Source organism: Botryllus schlosseri, chromosome 1 (genome assembly GCF_051294905.1).
Source record: "Botryllus schlosseri isolate E-star chromosome 1, Bs_hap1, whole genome shotgun sequence".
Lineage (NCBI taxonomy): Eukaryota > Metazoa > Chordata > Ascidiacea > Stolidobranchia > Styelidae > Botryllus > Botryllus schlosseri.
This window is the reverse complement of record NC_137236.1, coordinates 12,628,828-12,647,129: the sequence shown is the minus strand read 5'-3', so window position 1 is coordinate 12,647,129 and position 18,302 is coordinate 12,628,828. Positions and strand designations below refer to the sequence as shown.

The 18,302-nt window shown below is 40.7% G+C and overlaps 2 protein-coding genes across 4 annotated transcripts in view; one reads left to right on the top strand and one right to left on the bottom strand.

The window, feature by feature from the left end:
* LOC145442164 (uncharacterized) overlaps window positions 1-18,302 on the top strand; it is a 135,309-nt gene that overhangs the window by 36,919 nt on the left and 80,088 nt on the right. The gene's annotated exons all lie outside the window — the stretch shown is intronic.
* The window catches only part of LOC145442212 (uncharacterized), a 36,306-nt gene continuing 31,845 nt past the window's right edge, over window positions 13,842-18,302 (bottom strand). For both annotated transcript variants that reach the window (XM_080320119.1, XM_080320127.1), the window contains exons 3-4: window positions 15,716-15,738; window positions 13,842-14,162 (exon numbers count right to left, since the gene is read on the bottom strand). In XM_080320119.1, coding sequence (XP_080176245.1) covers window positions 13,939-14,162; window positions 15,716-15,738 — 247 coding nt within the window. In that variant the 3' untranslated portion in view covers window positions 13,842-13,938. The remainder of the gene's footprint in view (window positions 14,163-15,715; window positions 15,739-18,302) is intronic.

Below are 18,302 nucleotides of genomic sequence, written 5' to 3'. Positions count from 1 at the left end.
TTCTGTGCTTGAAGATGGTCAGTGTGGAGGTCTTGTATCCAATTTGCATTTGAGTTGTGCAATCTTTTGGTTTCCCATATTTTCTTCCAAAATGATTCCACATCTGCAGTGGCTGGTATTTTGCTGCTGGGAATCTTTTGATTTGACTTTTGTTCCATCATTCGAAAAAATTGTCCAGGTTTGCGAGCAAATAACAAATTTTGGGGATATTGTGTTTCTCGTTTTTTATATCGTTTCAATCGTTGTGCTTTGGCGCATATTCTCATTCTTAATTCTTCTTGCAACATTGTCACTTTTTCTGTTGACTGCAGTTTGGTTTGGTGCTCCAGTTCTATTCTTTTTACTTAATTTTTTACTTTGCGGGAAACATTTCCTTTTTTAGTTCTGAGAGTTGCAACGTCACACCTTAGTTTTGCGATTTTGTTTTCAATTCTGCGTTGCCAAGCTGGCGTATGCCTTCCCCTTTTTTTGTTGACAGTTCTTGGTATTTTGCAGTGCCTTTCTGAGATAACTGCCGCAGTGCTGTAAATGAGGTTGTTCATTGTTGTCAAGGGACATTGTGGTCTTTCTCCTTGTTTGTCATTTAGATTTGCAGGTAGTATGGTTTCTGTCAAAATTTTGTTCGCTACTGCAATGTCAGTTTTCAGTTTCTTTGTAATTTGTAAGTCAGGTAACTGCACTCTGTCATTTACATTCAATGTGGATTTCATTCGGTCGATGATTTGATTTTTGATCTCCAATTCTAATTCCGTGTCTATGTCGCCATCGTTAGGTGTTGTTGATTCATTCGGGTGCCCGGTGGTATTTTGTAATTCTACTTCTGCGATGTTCGGGTCATCAAGTGATTGTCGTGGGTTCATGTCATCTTGGCCGAATTGCAGTTCCATTGCCTCAGAGTTTTCTATGTTTTTGTTACACATTTCTCCCTCGATTTCTGCGAGTTCTTGTTCAGATAATTTTTTATTTTTTATTACACAACGTCTCATTGTTGCCAAGGTATTGGCAGTGATGGTTGGAGAGTTGTTCGTTCTCTCTTTCCATTTTTGAAAAGTTCCTTCGGTTACTCCTGCCGAGTTTTCAAATTTGGCTAAGAAGTCACATCTCATTATTTCTTTATACTCTTCTTTGCTTCATCTGTGTCTCTTCTTTTTTCTTTTGCAGCAGAGAGAGCTGTTTTGTGAGCCACAGTTCGGTGTTGCACAGGCGCCATGTTGAGAAATATCTTCTCTTTGGTGTTCCTGTGTGGTCGGAGTTGACGAGTCCTCTAGGGTCATCCGCTTGGTCCCACGGCGGGTTCGTCAAGGTGCGATATATCCAGATCGTTTCGCAGGCATCCACAGCAGTGATGCGTCAGTTCAAAAGTTGGGTTAATTTAAAGTAATTAATGAATTAATAATTAATTTCCTAATATGGTTAATATGGGTAAAAGTTGTAGTGGCGCTTATCTCCCTTAAGGTTCTGGTGCACCACGGTCTGAAATTACCTCCTGGTATAAGTACCCTTGCAATGTTATTCAACCTCGTCTATATACGAATCAAATCTTAAAGGATTCTACGACATGATGGCACGGATTCAGCCACAGGGGTTAATAGCTCGGGCTGGACCAAGAGGTTATACGTCGTGAATGGGATGTCATGATTACGGCAGGACTCAATGAGAAAGGACCGTTGAAAATCATATCTTGCACAATTCAGTAGAAAATGGTCGACGGTTTCGGCGATATTACAATGGAGACATAGCGGAGTATCTGATCATCCTATTTTGAACGAATGGGCGTTAAGCCTAAAATGGCCGGAGCGCAGACGGAACATGATGACCTCGAATTGCCAACATGCATGCATTGACGGGAATTGGGTTGAAATGCAACTGTGGAAACGCTTATAATGCATCCCTTTATCTTCACATGCGTACAGTTCCTGCCAGAGAGTTCGCGAATATTGTCGGACAAGTGACTTAGCTTCTCCGATGGTCACCTCGGGGACCTGTCGATTGGGGCCAGACAAAGCCGCGGATGTTGCTTCGCGGTCGGCGATCTCGTTGCCATGGACACCTTTGTGGCTGGGAATCCATCCAAATTCTACCTGTATACCTCTTCCAGTAACCCGCTCAAGCAAGGGGAAAAACTTGTTAAAGGTATCTGTCGGCGCAGGCAGAGGGTTGGATATCGTGTTCAACACACTAAGCGAATCTGAGAGAATCACATATTTGTCTTCTTTGCATCCATTATCGGAAACCCAGGACAATGCATGAAGGATCGCTAAAAGTTCAACATGAAACACGGAATGATAAACATGACAAGTTTTACTAACCGATATCGAGCGAGAGGGGATATAGAAAGCGTAAGCGGTTGCTAGTGAAGTCTTGGACCCATCTGTATATAACTCGATAGCTCCATCGTGGCATTCAAACATACAGTCGTGGAAACATGCTTTTATGACATCTTGACTAACATTCTTTGGGTGTGAACGTAGCAGTTGCGTATTGACGATTGGTGGGCGAGCCAGCCACGGAGCTTGATAGTGGAAGAGGGTTTTCTCCACTGAAATTTTCCGAAACAACGGGACGTTGGAGTAAATGTTATACGTGACAAAGTTAGGTCTAATTAGCCCGTATATCTCGTGCCGTGAATCTTGCAATAACCCAAGCGCGGAATGTTGATCTGCATTTTGTTTGAGTAGGTAACAGCGATAATTCATACACAGATATTTGTGTCTAACGTGAAGAGGCAGCTTGTAACGCACAAACCTGGATATCTCTAGAATAGGGGTTATCAAACTGGGTGCGGGGGGGGGGGGTGGGGCGCTCCCGTGGCTGGCGTGAAAGCATCTGAATAGAAGGGCGAAGTAGCCTGAGAAAGCTAAAGTTTATGAACTCGTAATGAGTTTTATTGCACTGAAAGATAAAATTTTCCATAACGGCAACAATCCTAATTATATTGCCATTTTAAATGTCATAGTAATGTCATACTATCCATAAACCGATGCTAGATTGTGACCGTAACCGGACTTGTGACCGATCAGAAGATATATCTGTATTCGGATTAGCTGGTTAATGCGTGTAGTAGGTATTAGTTGATGCTTTTATGGTCTGTCTGTCAACATCTGTGCAGATGGCGTGAAAAGACTCAAAGTTATGGAAATTAATATTTTGCTTATAAGGTGATGTCATGACATATGTTATGAATACCTTTTGAATCTAAAAAACAGAGGTTGAAATCGGATGGCTTATAACGTCGAAGCAGCCCCTACGAGTCTACTAAATCGGGACTTGTTTGGTAGTATGTCATTTTATGGCATCCCAAAATTTATGAATTAAAGGATTCTCTTGTCAAACACCTGCTACTCGAAAAGAAAGATTGTTTGTTCAGTTAAAAAGTGCCAAGTTTTGATGGCGCGTGGCGTGCGCGATTGCCTACATTTGAACACAACACGAGTCAAGGAATAGAAGAGATTAGACACACAAATCGCTAAAATATTCATATGGTTACGTGCTACCATTGCACATGATTATTCGTGACGAAATACTCGAGTAAAACTTTTTTCGCGCCCTGCGCGATACATTTTCATATCATAATTGTTGCTCAACAGTGGTAACCTCTCATGCCTTGAAACTATGCGATAGTATTGCAAACACCCTCGTTTCTCTTTGAAATACTTAATGAAGTCACGATAAGGGGTGTGTGTCTAAAATAGTTTGAGAACCCCTGATCTGGAGCATGGTATTTCTATGTGTAATTCACGTTAGTGAAACCTAGGAAGTGCTTGTGCAATGGCAATATGTTCAGTAAGACGCAGAGCCATTTCACAGATCTTGAGGCCTCCAGATATCCGCGTCTCTGGGTAGAGTTTCCACGCATCAGCCATATCCGCGTTTCTGGGTAGAGTTTCCAAACATCAGCTATATCTGCGTCTCGTTATCTCCAGTACGCCGACGGAAATGTCACTGATATGCAACGGAAGACATTAGGAACTAAAGAAGCGAAAACTTCCGATATAGAACTGTCTCCTTACAAATTCTGATAATTACAATACTCGAGCGCACTGTAAAATATGAATATTCCAATCGATAACTATTTAATACTAGAATAGACGAACCAATGTCAACTATCTTAAACTAACATTATTGATTTAGAGTCTGTGCACAGTAGGATGATGAGAGAAAGTTCATATGTTCCTCCTGTGTTTGAGCTTACCAAAGCCGATCAATGCTCACTTGCTAACTCATCCACATCATCAGTTGGCATGAGCTTGATGCCGGATGACGTCCGTCCCGAGCCCGCCTTTAACCTCGGCTTTTAACCGACACCAGTTTCGCTCGCCCGTGGCTGGCTCTGAAAACCAGATGCTAGAACATCAATATCATTCGCACTGAGACAAAAAACACTTTACAATACTTCTCTTTTCCAATGGGACGATTAAAATGGCGGAAACTAGAAATGATCCTTCCAGACTGATATTAACTTGAACAAGCGGGTTCAAGAAGGCAGTCTAATAGCCATCAATCCTAGTAAATAAACAGATGGTTGCACAGATACATTGCTACAATGTAGGCTGCTCGCGTGAATGTAGTCTCTGGGAGTTGTCATGCTCGTGCGTGACAATCCGGATTTGATATTTTATTAGGTAACATGCGTAATCTGCTTTTATTTCGTCTTAATAAACATACCCCAAAGCGCTGTGACTTCTCCCAAAAGCGTCGTTCAAGTTACTTACATATTAATTTGGAAAGAATCGGCAACAAAAATGTCTATTGCTTAGTAGACAGAATAATAACGGCACGTATGTATTGTCAATCTTTAGCCGTTGTATGCCGAAAACATTGCTGGCATAGTATGCATCTTCGCTATTTACCAGTGTTGGGATGACTCGAGTCACCTTTTTCGCACGACTTGACTTGACTCGAGTCACTTTGCTAAAATGACTTGACTTGACTTGACTCGGCGTATCAGAAATGTGGATTGACTCGTGACTCGGAGCAAAATTCATGAGACAATTTCAAGTCATCAAGTAATTGTTGTCGATAAAAACCACTGTATCTTACATATGTTCAGATTGTTCACGAAACGCTTGCGTAACCCGTGAGAGCGACCAATCATTTAATGACCGTGCGTTTCATTGAGCCTCGACTGTTTTCTCACAAATAAATTGACCGCACACGAAGCTTACAGCTTACGTTGTCGTAACTCTAGAAGTATAGTAATAGAACAGCAAAATGTATATTTCTGTTCTCTGTTCTTACCTTTACCAAACCTCTTGTTTTATTGAAATTGAAGTAAAATATAGTTTATATAGTCCTCAATCATTGGCGCAGGCTCGAATGGTATCATATCTATTTGGAAATGGGTAATGTATTGTATCTTATCAATTCGTTTCTATATTTTGGCTGGTAACTATAAACTGAGGTTGAGGCTATGCAATTACGTAGTTTAACAGTTCTGCGTATATGTGAGCGATACAGCGCCTTCTTGCGTGTATATTTAGCTCTATTTTCGTTCATCGTTTCGGAATCAATGACCACTTAAACTGTATTTCGGACAGGTAGCAAATTGCAATGACGTAATCATGCATCATACATACTTCGAAAGGGCAAATTGACTTGAAATGTGACTTGACTCGTGACTTAACTTGACTTGACTCGACTTGACTCGAGTCACCTCCAAAAATCGAGTGACTTGACTTGACTCGAGTCACCTTTAAAAATTGATTGACTTGAGTTGACTCGAGTCAAAATGTGCAATGACTCGAAATGACTCGTGACTCGAAGGTAGTGACTTGATCCCAACACTGCTATTTACACTGATTATATGTGACGACGAAACAGTGCCTATCCACACACAACAATTTGGAGATTTCTCAGCATCTGTCATGCTTGTGTATTGTCATCTGTAACTTATCGCTAATATTGTATTTAAAATTGTAAGTCGGCAGGAAGCCTGTTTTCCTGTACAGTGGCGCTTGAACTATAGTACAGTTCAGTATAATATTTAGCCTTACCTATCCACACACAACAATTAGGATATTTCGCACTATCTGTCATGTTGTGTATATCCATCTGTAGCCTATCGCTAATATAGTATTTACACTTTTAAGTCGACAGGAAGATACTTTTCCTGAACGAGTACAGTTCAGTATAATATTACATAAGTTACTGTGATCAATGATGGAAATTGGTATTAGTATCCGGGATATTTCAGTATTTATCATATATTCACGCAGCAGAATACGCTAGTGACACAGATCGCATCATTGTAATCATTATAGCACCTACCACCGCAGTCCAGTGACTGCTGATTTGCAGCAGCATACAAAAATGTAACACGAAGCATTAGTGGAAATGACACATTTGTGAAGTAGTGATCAATCCACAACATTGCTACAAACTGCTAAGAAATAGATATGACCGAGAAAATACCAAATAATCTTCATTGATATGTAGAACCGAAGTTCTATGTTTGTGGTCGCGTTTGTTCATACTAGAATACTCCACTAAACTCGATACCTTATTCTCTAATCAGATGCGAATCATTCAGGCATTTATTTCGCCCGCATCTCAGGCATACTGAAGGCAGGTCTAATAGGGCAGTCGTCCGTGGATGAGAACAATTTTGTACAATACTTCATATCTGGGTCACCAACGGCTTTGAAACCAGACTTGGACAACTAGATAATCTAGTTGTCTAATTTCACTAAATTAGATCGAAATGCCAGTAATCTAATTCTAATCTGATTCGGAAGAGCTTAAAATTATCTAGTTGTCCAAGTCTGTGAAACCAAAAGCTTCTTCGTGGGCAGTGATTAATGCCACGGGCTACCAGTCACTCCCGACATTCATCCGCGCCCAGTCAAATTTCTTCACTTAAACCAGTGGTCGGGAACCTATGGCTCGCGAGCCATATATGGCTCTTTTGGGCATAAGATATGGCTCTATGTCAAATATTTATTATTGTACTGAATTGATCAATATTGCAGAGACTTGTTGGTAAATTTTCATCACTGCCAGAATAATCATTCTTGTGGCAGTATAAACATGTCGTTGACAGGTAAAGACAATGCCGTCTTCAGATTTAGGGGCTCGGACCCCCTCTTTTCAAAATCCTCACATTTAAGTCACTGTCAGTGTCATGCCGGTGGCCAATATCACTCGCGAATTATATGTACCCGAATCGAAATCTTGAATTGCGCGATACGCTGAGTAATCAAAGAGCATAGCAGACATAGCGACTCCCATTTCAAAACGCAGTTTTCAAATACACATTGTGTTCCTGATCTACGGCACGAAATGAATTGTTGTGGATGTGACATTCACAATTACAAACTCGAATAACAAACAACGCCATAGCTATCCACGTTCGTGATTGGTAAGTAATACTAAATTACTAAATTACTAGTATAGCTCTGTGTAGTAACGGCGATAAAATGTATGCTTGCATAATGTATATAGCGCAACGTTATGTTACCGCCGAATACTCTGAGAATTGAGAAGTCGACAAGTATTTAGATTTTCGGAATGAGTGCGACAGTTGATATCAGATATGCTAAATTCTAATCTACCTAGGATTATTGCGTTATCAATGAAGAGGCCCGTCTGTGCCTTACCTCTCGCTTCGAGCTTTATTTTAGAACAATAAATATCAGTTTTTACAGAGAAAATATGGCGCGCACGAGGAATTCCATGTAGTGAGTTTGATTTAGTGCTACTATGACGTCACCAATTCTCAATTGTGACGTAACAGTTAATTGGCATTTATGGCTCTTTGAAAGTTGAGATGGAAAAATAGGGCCAATATGGCTCTTCGGACAAAAACGGTTCCCGACCACTGACTTAGACAGACATTCAAAGCACTGATGAAGGTTTCCACCTCGTACCAAGAACAGAAAACTCCCAATCACCGGGACGCATACACCAGCGTCTCCGGGCTCGGTTGCGTTTCCGCACTTCGCGCCAATTTACGCGTTGAGACTCGGGATTATTAACTAGATTCCCATTAAGCATCCGCCTGGGCGAAGATAAAAGCGCGTTTGTATGTTCCTTGAAGTCGACTGAACCGACTGCTGCTCATGTCGATCCCTTCTTTGCTTCGACTTTCAAATCTCTCATTTGAATATTTGCTACCGCGACCGCAGGCAACTCATTTGGTTCTCGCGGGCTACCGCTAGTACGCCACCACCGCGTTGGTGACCATTAATTTATATTTTCTATGTTACCAGGAAACACCTCTGATTAATAGTTAAGGCTACGAAAGCACATCGCCTTGATGCAGCACTTTTTTTCCTCGCGCTACAAATGGTCGATTGGAATATATGCAATGTATTCACGTGTCAGGCACCCTATAGTGTAGCGTCGTGCTTTCCCTGCCTATCCTATTTCTGAAGGATGCGTAGGAAAGGAATGCGACTCACAGAAGTGGTTGTTTGACAAGTCCTCAAGCAATTGGAAACGTCATTGCACATAAACCCTATTGCAATAATATCCAACAGAGCATAGCAAACTGTTTGTGTCGTGTCTAACTTAGTGGTTCCCAACCGGTAGGGAAATTCCCAGTTGCGGGGAATTCAGGGGTTTCGGTGGGTAACAGACGGACTTGCAAATATTTATCTACAGTATATACATATATACCAAGGCAGAACACCACAATTACGGTAGTTTCCAGTTCACAGGTCTGAACTGTAGGTGCCGCTAGCTTTAATGTGTGTTGTTCACAAACACTGAATAACCACAGAGGTCAACTTCAGAATTCCTACTCAAGTGTTGGAGGTTTATTTAGGCTCCTCCTCGCCAACTCATCCGCGTAAGCGATGTATTACAAAAAGCTTAGAAGTAGGCCGTTCTATAAGTTGGCAGTTACGGAACAAAAATGAAGAATAGCGACCTGGTGTAAATGACCATAGTAGTCGACAAATACCATAAATACCACAAAAGAACCAAACAAACTGGATAACCAACATTGGGGTCACAAACACATTTAGCAGGTGCAGTATGACGTGCAATACCGCTTTCGCAGAATTTTGCGGGACACCGGCACACAAGAAGGTTGATATTGCAGTAAAAGGCGATTGCGTATGCGTACTGTCTGAAGTACCAGGGATATTGTTCGCTTGTCGTATTCATGGTGTTTGTCGACTATTATGGTCATTTACGACAGGCAAATTTTGTTGATTTCTATTCCGTAGCTGCCGATTTGTAGCACGGCCCATTTCGAAGCTTTTTATAGGACACCGCTTGGGGAAGCGAGTGGCGCACTTGGTTGAGCGCCAGCGCCACGACACCAATGGTAGTGGTTCGAATCCCGGTTCGGACTAATTACTATGTGCCGGAGGTTATATCGACTCCTCATCATGCAGTGACTTGAAAAAGCCCAGAAACGACAGTGGGTCGAGCTATAAGTCGACGACAAAAGAACCGATGAAATTCTTCAAGATGCAGAGATTGCTGATGGAGTGCAAAAAGCGGTTGATCATGAAGAAATGCATTGAACTGTGTGATAAATGTGATGCCGTGGAGCACAAAGCCTCAATCCGGCTATAAGCACCACTGTTGTGTGTTCAAATATTTATAATAATAATAATAATAATACTAATAATAATAGGACACCGCTTGCACGGATGAGAAGCGAAGAGAAGCCTGGAGAAAGTTCCAACACTTAGGTAGAAATTCTGATGTCGACCTTGGTCGGACTCGAACATGCCACCCATTGGTGTTGCAGCTGTTGATTTTACCACTACGGTATCTCTCCACCCTACCAGGGATATTGGATGTGTAAGCTACTCAAACAAGCAAATGACTTGTCCGAGACATCCGGCATATTACTCTGGTGAGCCTAAAGTTCGATAAAACGGAATGACGAGAGTTATAACAAAATAGTACCGTAGTTAACTCAATATGGGAATCATGTTTGTTCTGAAAAAATAATGAGCAACTGCATAATCATTGCTTTCTTTATACACGGGCCGTCACCATCAGTTTTGACTCGTCTTAACTTGCACCAATAAAAATTCCTTACGAAACAAATTATTACGACATTTTATTGGAGTGAGCCGTTTAAGGGTTTTATAGTAGGATTTTAGGTTGTGAGGAATGAAAACCGGAAATAATCAGAAGTTAGGAATGAAGTAAAATGGTTGGGTTGGGAACCACTGGTGTAACTGCAATACTTACATAATAATAAAAGTCGCGTGACGTATGTATTCGAAATTTATAATAACCCACAATCATGACGTTAGACAGGCCTGGGCAAAGTGCGGCCCGCGGAGTTATTTAGTGCGGCCCGCGAAACGTTGCTTGAAATTGAAAATACAAAACCTACTTTATAATGTTGCTGCAACTGACCGCAAATTCGTTTACTATCAAGCCTGTTCATTAACATGCTGCGAGTACGCAGCCTATACGCATACCTATCTTGCGTAATCCAGATTCAGACTAAAGCCAATGTAGCAAAATATGCCGTTACAATTAAAGTCAGCAAACAATATTTGTTGCCATTGTCACATTACTCATTTTATGGTCTGTGTTTCAAATTGTTACGTGATGCGTTTCCAACTCCCAAATTCGTAAAACAAGTCAATCAGTGCCAGTGATCTCTGAGTCATCATCACCCATAATGGATGTCAAAAAAAAAATAATGCCGAAAGTTTAAATTCGAAGACGGTTCGGAGGAATAAATATTTGTTTACTGGAGTCAGAGGTATACCCGATTTCTTAGTAGTTAGTGCAGAGCGGGTCGCCATGTTTATTGAATATACTTTAAGTCAGGTTTATGACAAAAACACCAAGACATACATAGTGGCGTAGCAGCATGGGCTACCGCCCATGACTTTCGTCGAAAATGCCGCCCCCAATAAGTAGACCGCAGCAAATTTCGACATAGTTTCATATTCAAGCAATATATATTGCTTAAGTAAGAAGTCGCACCGTCTCAGCGTTTATAAGGCCAAAAATAATAAAGACAAGAAACGGTGAACGAATGTTTTAGGCAAAACTATTGAGCTTCTCGGCCTTTCGCCGAAGCGATATCAGCGACAATGTCTTAAAAATTTAGTTTTTGAACGTAGTCTCTTTCTATAGAAAGAATGGATGGAGCTGATAGGCGATCACTATTCATGGTAGAATGTAAATAAGACTTTATCGGTTTGAGCTTTGAGAAGCTCCTCTCACAGCTCGCAATTGAAACACCAATGGTCAGACAAAGTTTCATACACAAGCCCAAATATATGGTGTCGAATCAAGTATAGGTGTGATCAGAGGTGGTCAGTAACGTTGTACTTTTACTTTTTCGAAGTACTCAACTAGTTTTCCTCTACTTCTGGTACTTACTCAAGTAGATCTGATTTTCGCTCCTTCTACTTCTACTTCGAAATATTTTGTGATATACTTACTTACTTTTTGTTTTGTTTTTCAGTTTGTCAAGTATAAGTAGTTCAATCCTCCAATCAAGAAGATAGCCAGAGGAATTTCAGGGCTGTTTTCACGGAGTATCAACATTTAACTTCCATAATAGTTGAGTAAAGCCCAAAATTTTTGTCGTGCTTCGTGCGCAGTGGATCCCGAGTAACCATTATAATTTCACAATTGTATCGGTGAATATAACTTAGGTAGCGGGTTGGCGTGGTCCGTTCACACCACATTGTCGCTCTTCGCCCATATGAAATAGTTCATCACAGTATATATGGCTCACCATAACGTTTGAAACTGATGTTTCGCAATCTATCATTTACTAATCATATCGTAATCTAGCATGTCCATAGCGTGTCCTCATCTGGAAAAGTGGATTCTGAATTTTTTTTTGTTTTAAATGTGTTTTGGCATACCACCTTTGAAACTTTACGGACTAAAGACATTAAATACATGTTCCACTTTTAGAAGTGGTATTTATACTTCACTTTCAATTTCCAGTAACATATACTTTGAGTTCTAATTAATATCAGTTCTTTTGTCTGGATAACATACACGTGTTGAAGAATAAATGCAAGTGTAGTAACGCCTTTAATTCCCGGAAATAAAGCTACACAATATGGCATTATCACGTTCCAACATATTTTTTATTAACGTGCACTAATCGCACAAAGTGTTTACACCGTATCCTATACAACTTCTCCGTATCGCTCTCCGACTAAACTACGGGCCTTATAATACGGGGGCGGGCGCCATACCATGATATTTTCTAAAACGTGCTGTTCGAGAAAACAGAATATTAATATCACATTTCCATACCAATACTATCATTCATTCCATGATGCTGACGAATGCTTATGCTGTCGAAAATAGGATATCTCCTCGTATGCATCAATATTAATCAAGCTCAGCACCTTTTGCATAGCTCAATTTGCACCTTTTGACAATCCCTGTGAATGAATTACGATCGTTTTCTCAACTACTTGCTTGCTTGAGTAGATTTAAAGTCAGTCAATTTCTTCTACTCTCTTCTTAATTTCTTCAACTTCTACTTCAAGTAGTTTTAGGTTGCTTATAGAAAAAGTACTTCTTCTCGTACCTGAGTAGATTTTTTCGTCGCTACTTCTACTTCTACTTGAGTAGCTTTCTTGACTACTTTGACCACCTCTGGGTGTGATTTAACTATAACCACTGTAAAACATCAAACGCTGTTGCATTACGATTAAACGTGGTTTCACTGCACCGCACCAGCCTCTTATCAATATCATAATAAATATATAATGGTCAGATTATATTTTCATCTGAACAAGACCCACACACAATGTACAATGCAATAAGACACAATGCGATGCGATGTAATATGAACAGATACGACAGGGATTTTTTCTCGCCGTAAGAATGGGGACGCGGGGGCAGAGAAACCCGGGATAACCTCCGATCCAGAATCGTCACTACTACGCAATCTCTCTCGATAACTCCAGTTTAACGATACTGATCTAAATCGATAGCTATTGTTGCCGTGATTCCGGAAATACAATTTAAAAGTTGGTCAGGGCAACGGAACCACCCCGAAATAGCCATCAAAACCTGAAAATCGGCATTGTTCCAAATAATCGCTCGATACAATTTCCATTACCATGGTCAACTGGTCATTGTATTGCGGCGCTCCGATTGTTCGGAACAATTGGTCTTGACGGATATTTCGGAGTGGTTCCATTGCCGTGCTCACATTTTAATGTGTGTGTTTCGGAATCAGTGCGACACTCGCTTTTGATTGAGACCAGTTTGATTAAATTATAGCTCTCTGGTCGCCAGCTGTAGGACTACCAATTACGCTGCTTTTAGCCGGCTTTGTACACTGTGCACTGTGCAGACTCATTTTGCCGCCCCCTTTGAGCCTGCCACCCCTGGCGCAGAGCCATAACCGCCAAGTGGCTGCTACACGACTGCATATACACTCGGTCAAGGGAAGGTGAATTTCGGAAGAAATGCAAGCTTGGCTCAACCGCAAGGTAATTTCACCAAATTGCACAAGACAATAAGCTTAATATTATCCCCAGGACCGTCACTGCTGCACCGTAAACCACCCCCCAATGCATCATGTTTAACATTGTTCCAAAATATAAGGCAAATGAATATTTTTTTTTGCTAATCAAGTGTCACTTTCTCATTCCCCAATATCAGCACATCCACTGAGCACCATTTACTGTAATTCACTGCTTTCAATTTGGAAATAAAATCAGTACGCTGGAGAATAATCGGCCTCGACTCGGCCCGCCAACGTATTTTCTGCTTTTCATTAGGCCCGCAGAGAAAAATAATTGCCCACTCTTGCGTTAGAACATAGCATTGATTGCCATTGAATCGGAACAATTTTGAGTCAGTACTGCAGGAAATCTCGGAGGTAGACGAAATGCTGGTGTATCTGACAAAACTTACAGCGTACAACCGGATTTCATCACTGCAACACACATGAGGAACGTATATTATCAAAGATCACAACTAGTTCCCATCATCCGTATACAATCCACATCTTAGGAAACGAGACAGCTAATGGTAGATATCGTCTAGAATTTTTTGAAGTAATATTGTGTCAGCTTGGATATCCAGCAGTACTTTCGCGCCATTCTGTATTTGCCGGTATGCAGTCGGCATCTCATTGACTTCGAGGGATGGTTGCGATTCGATGCGACTCGCGTCGCTCTGTATCTTCTCTGTATCCTCTCTGTATGCAGTCGGCTTCGTAGTGACTTTTGGAGATGTTCTATGTTTTCCTAAATATTCAAAGCTCAACAGCTGAAAGCAGGACACAGAGCAATGTTGGCTCTCAAGTCCAAATGCTCACGTTCACCCCTACAGTACAAATATACTTGTTGCGACGAACCTAAAAGTGGTTCTATAAATTCCCGCCACCAAAGATTTGTGTGGTAATGTAATTGTGAGGAAAGTACTCTGCAAATATGGTAATAATTGGCTTGATGTTTTAGTAAAGTTGCGGAAAATATTGATAAATAGGACGCTAATTATCGTCATAAAATAGGTAGGCTACTCGGCAACGGTATGATTTTTGTAGCATTGCCAATTTTCAACTTGTTAGCGACATTGTGATGCCCGTAATTGTACTAAAGCAATATTTTTTTTTAATCAAGTGTTATATTTACGCAAATAATTATTTAGAGATTGGCTGGCGACCGTGATTTCTAATAGGTCTAATCACGTCAGAACGAAAAGTCATTATATTGACAACAAAGACCTTAGGTAAACGACGCTTGGTGTAAATACCCACCATCCATTCAGTCGCAGACATACCCATTGTATGAAGCCATAGGTCTTGTTCCAAGGCGTTAACATCGCAAGCAGTCAACAAGAACGGGGATTATCGGGACATGGTTGTAGGTGTGGATCTCAATACGATAATTAGCATTGCACAACACAGAGAAGTATATACAGCCGACTTCACCTAATCCGTACACTTAGGTTTGACTACCTTTCAGTAATCGGAAAATACGTTTCGTGGTCATGCGCAAAGACAGACGACGCAATAAAAATACGGTACTTTTGAGTAATGAATGAATGCCAACTGCGCTACACTGCAATAATTGGCACAGGTCGTATAAAACGTACAGGTCAGTTGCATTGTACAGTATTTCGAACTAAAAGATTCTTGGAATACTAAATACTCTACTGCTGTGCAACACACACATATCGGAATGAAATTGTACAGTGCGACAACGACTGAAACAGCCTTTTCTGTGCCATTCTGCTCTACAAGATGGCCGCAATTATACCACAACTAAATTTACTTTGTATAGCTGGCACGATCTTATATAAGTTCATCGTCGATTGTTGCTGCATGGATCATTGTTGTTTTGCCATAATCACTCATCTTGTGTTGAAACGTAGTAAGGCCTGTTCATTTTATCATTGCCTATCGAAAGGAAATGCGAGTCCGTGTCCGAATTAAGTAGAGAATTTGCGGAATTATTGGAAGTTTTTTGCGTGCAATTTTTGCTTTTTTCTCGGTCTCGATCATTTTCACCTAATAAAGGGGTTGAACTGGTCACTTGGTGTCTGAAATGAGCGGATTCGACCATACGTAGCATCGCAAACTACAGAATTCCTACCTAAGTGTTTAAAAGCCTAGAAGTGGGCCGTGCTACAAGTCGGCAGCTACGGAATAAAAATGAAGAATATCGGACAGGTTCAAATGACCATAGTAGTCGACAGACACCATGAATACAACAAACTAACTCAGCATCGCAACACTCCGGATTACTAAAAATAGACTGATGTTGCTTATGCTTTCGCCCAAGCAATATATACTTACTTTTGCCGCATGGTATAGGATCACTGAAAATATATAAATATGTTGTATTCGTGCACGATGATATAATTCTATGTGTAATCACGGTATTAACATGCATGTATGTTTTAAAACTGGACTTTTATGTTACAAGTAACTTCCAAATGAATTGTCTCGCTAATGGAATTGGTTTTGATTGCGGAGTAATATTGAATTAACTCATGATGTAATACATCGTCTATTAAACCCACGATTGAAATTGCACGCACTTCATTATGGTGCCGTTCAGTTACTACAATAAATAAAGTATTCGACCAGGGCTCTTCAACCGGGTGTGTCATAGATAGGGTGTAACGTAGCATATTTAAACGGTGTGCCACTAAGATGGGGTCTGCTGGGGTATACCTATAACCGGCCTATGTTCGTGCTTCAGAAAAAGTTGACCGGATGTGCAACATCGCGCAATGTTTATATCCACTGCACGCCGCTAATAAATTACGTTTTCTTTCATGATATCATAAGCAAATTTTCTCATCGTTATTTACCCGCTAGCAATGGACTTTTTGGTTCCTTCCGGAGTAGAACAGAGTGGATGTAACATGTGTTCAGCTTGCGATAACTGTATATAATGATTCTCGAGGAAACCGCCGCGACAATTCAGACATTTGGAATCGTTACTTCCTGCCAGATGGTTATAAATAGCGCAGCGTACATATTTGCAGAGGCGTAGCCAGGGGGTTTCGGGATCGGGTTTGAGAACCACTGTGTTAGACAGTGGCGCGCGAACCGTGAGTCCTTATTAGTATTTAGCATATCCTATGCGTCGCAACCTTGTTCATTCTTATTTCGATTAGGCCAGGGTTGGCCGTAGGTAAAACCGTAATTATAATTACATATATTTACACATATTTATATTAGCGTGTGTTGGTGGCCGTCGTTATGCAATTTAAATTGGTTCCCAAAGATCTGAGATATTTTAATTTGACTTGAAGATTTACTACTTGCTTGCTGCGATTTAGGGTGAAGTGGAATATTAGTTTTTAATATAATAGTGTGCTTGCAATCAGAGCGCCATCGTGCATATGCGAACCGCATAAATAATGCGCTCTTCAAAGAATCGCGGAATCGTTGGAATCGTTGGAATCCTGCGCGTTTCACAAAAGATGGTTTTTATAATGAGCTTGAGCGATTGCAACATATTTCGGCTATACCGCCAATCCCGATGAGAGGTCCAGAAGTAATAACATGCAACAAAGTGATTAACAAAAGCGGAAGATACATTATCTCTAATTTTATTACCAAAATTTTCGAAGACATCCCTCCATCCGCTCTACCAGTTAATCTGATCACGTGGACTGAGAACGGTTACATATTTGACAGTAATATATGTGAACTACCAATATTATCGACGAAATTCAATCACGAGGTTGAATTTTTCGCGCCATATGCGACTATACAACGAATCTCAATAACTTGTCTTTAAAATAATACTCGGGATTTAGGTGCATATATAGTAAGCTCGTGTGGCGGTTCTGTTTCTGCAATTAGAAACTTTAATACGCAAGGTATATCTCAAGAAAACAATGATAGCACAGACACATAATACTGTAAAACATTGATCCATTCTCAGTCCACGTGATGAGATTAATTGGTAGAGCTGATCGACGGGGTTTCTGCAAAAATTTTGGGCACAAAATTAAAGATTTCTGATGATTCATCTTCCGGTTTTTATTATTCCCATTGTTGCATATGCATTCGGACTGTCGCTATGGTCACAATATATCATAGATCACTCTAACATACTAGTAAAACCATCATTCGAGAGACGCACACGATTCCAACTTGGTATTTCCTCCAATCGCGCATCATTTTCCTCTTCCGTTCACATCTGTACAGTGGGCCTCAGGTTGGAAGGATTACTCTATCATATTATAAACGAAAATCCAAGTCACGAAGAATCGCGGCAAGTGAGAAGAACATTTTTAAGTTGAATTAAAATCTCTCAAATATTTGGGTACCAATTCCTTGATTCGAATTGCATATAGACGACCGCCAACACAGGATAATTTAATCATGTGTAGACGGCAGCATAATTAATGTTTTACGGCTGCATGTGGTCGTACATCCGCAGGTTAGCCACCACTGGCCAAATCGGAGTAAGGGTGAGCAAGGCTACAGTGCATACGAAATTCTAAATACTAATCAGCATTCGATGTTATCGGATTACGATCTAACACAAGGGTTCTCAAATTCAACTCCCGAGACCACCTGGCTACGCCGCCGAAGTTATGTACACTGCGCTATTTATGAGCATCTCGCAGGAAGTAATAATTCAAAATAAATGTATAACATATCGCGATGGTTTCATCGAGAATCGTTGTAGACCAGTGGCTCTCAAACGGTTGGGGAATTCTCCACTGGTCGGGAATTCAAGTCTACATATTCACGAAGACGCATGCGCAATTACCGTTACCAGTTAACTGCTCTGGAATGTATGTATCGAAAATTATAGTGCGTGTTGTTCACAAAACTTCATTTTTAACTCTGGATGACAAATGATGGCGTCACAAACGCATCCAGCACGACTAGTTTGACGTGAAATAACGCTTTC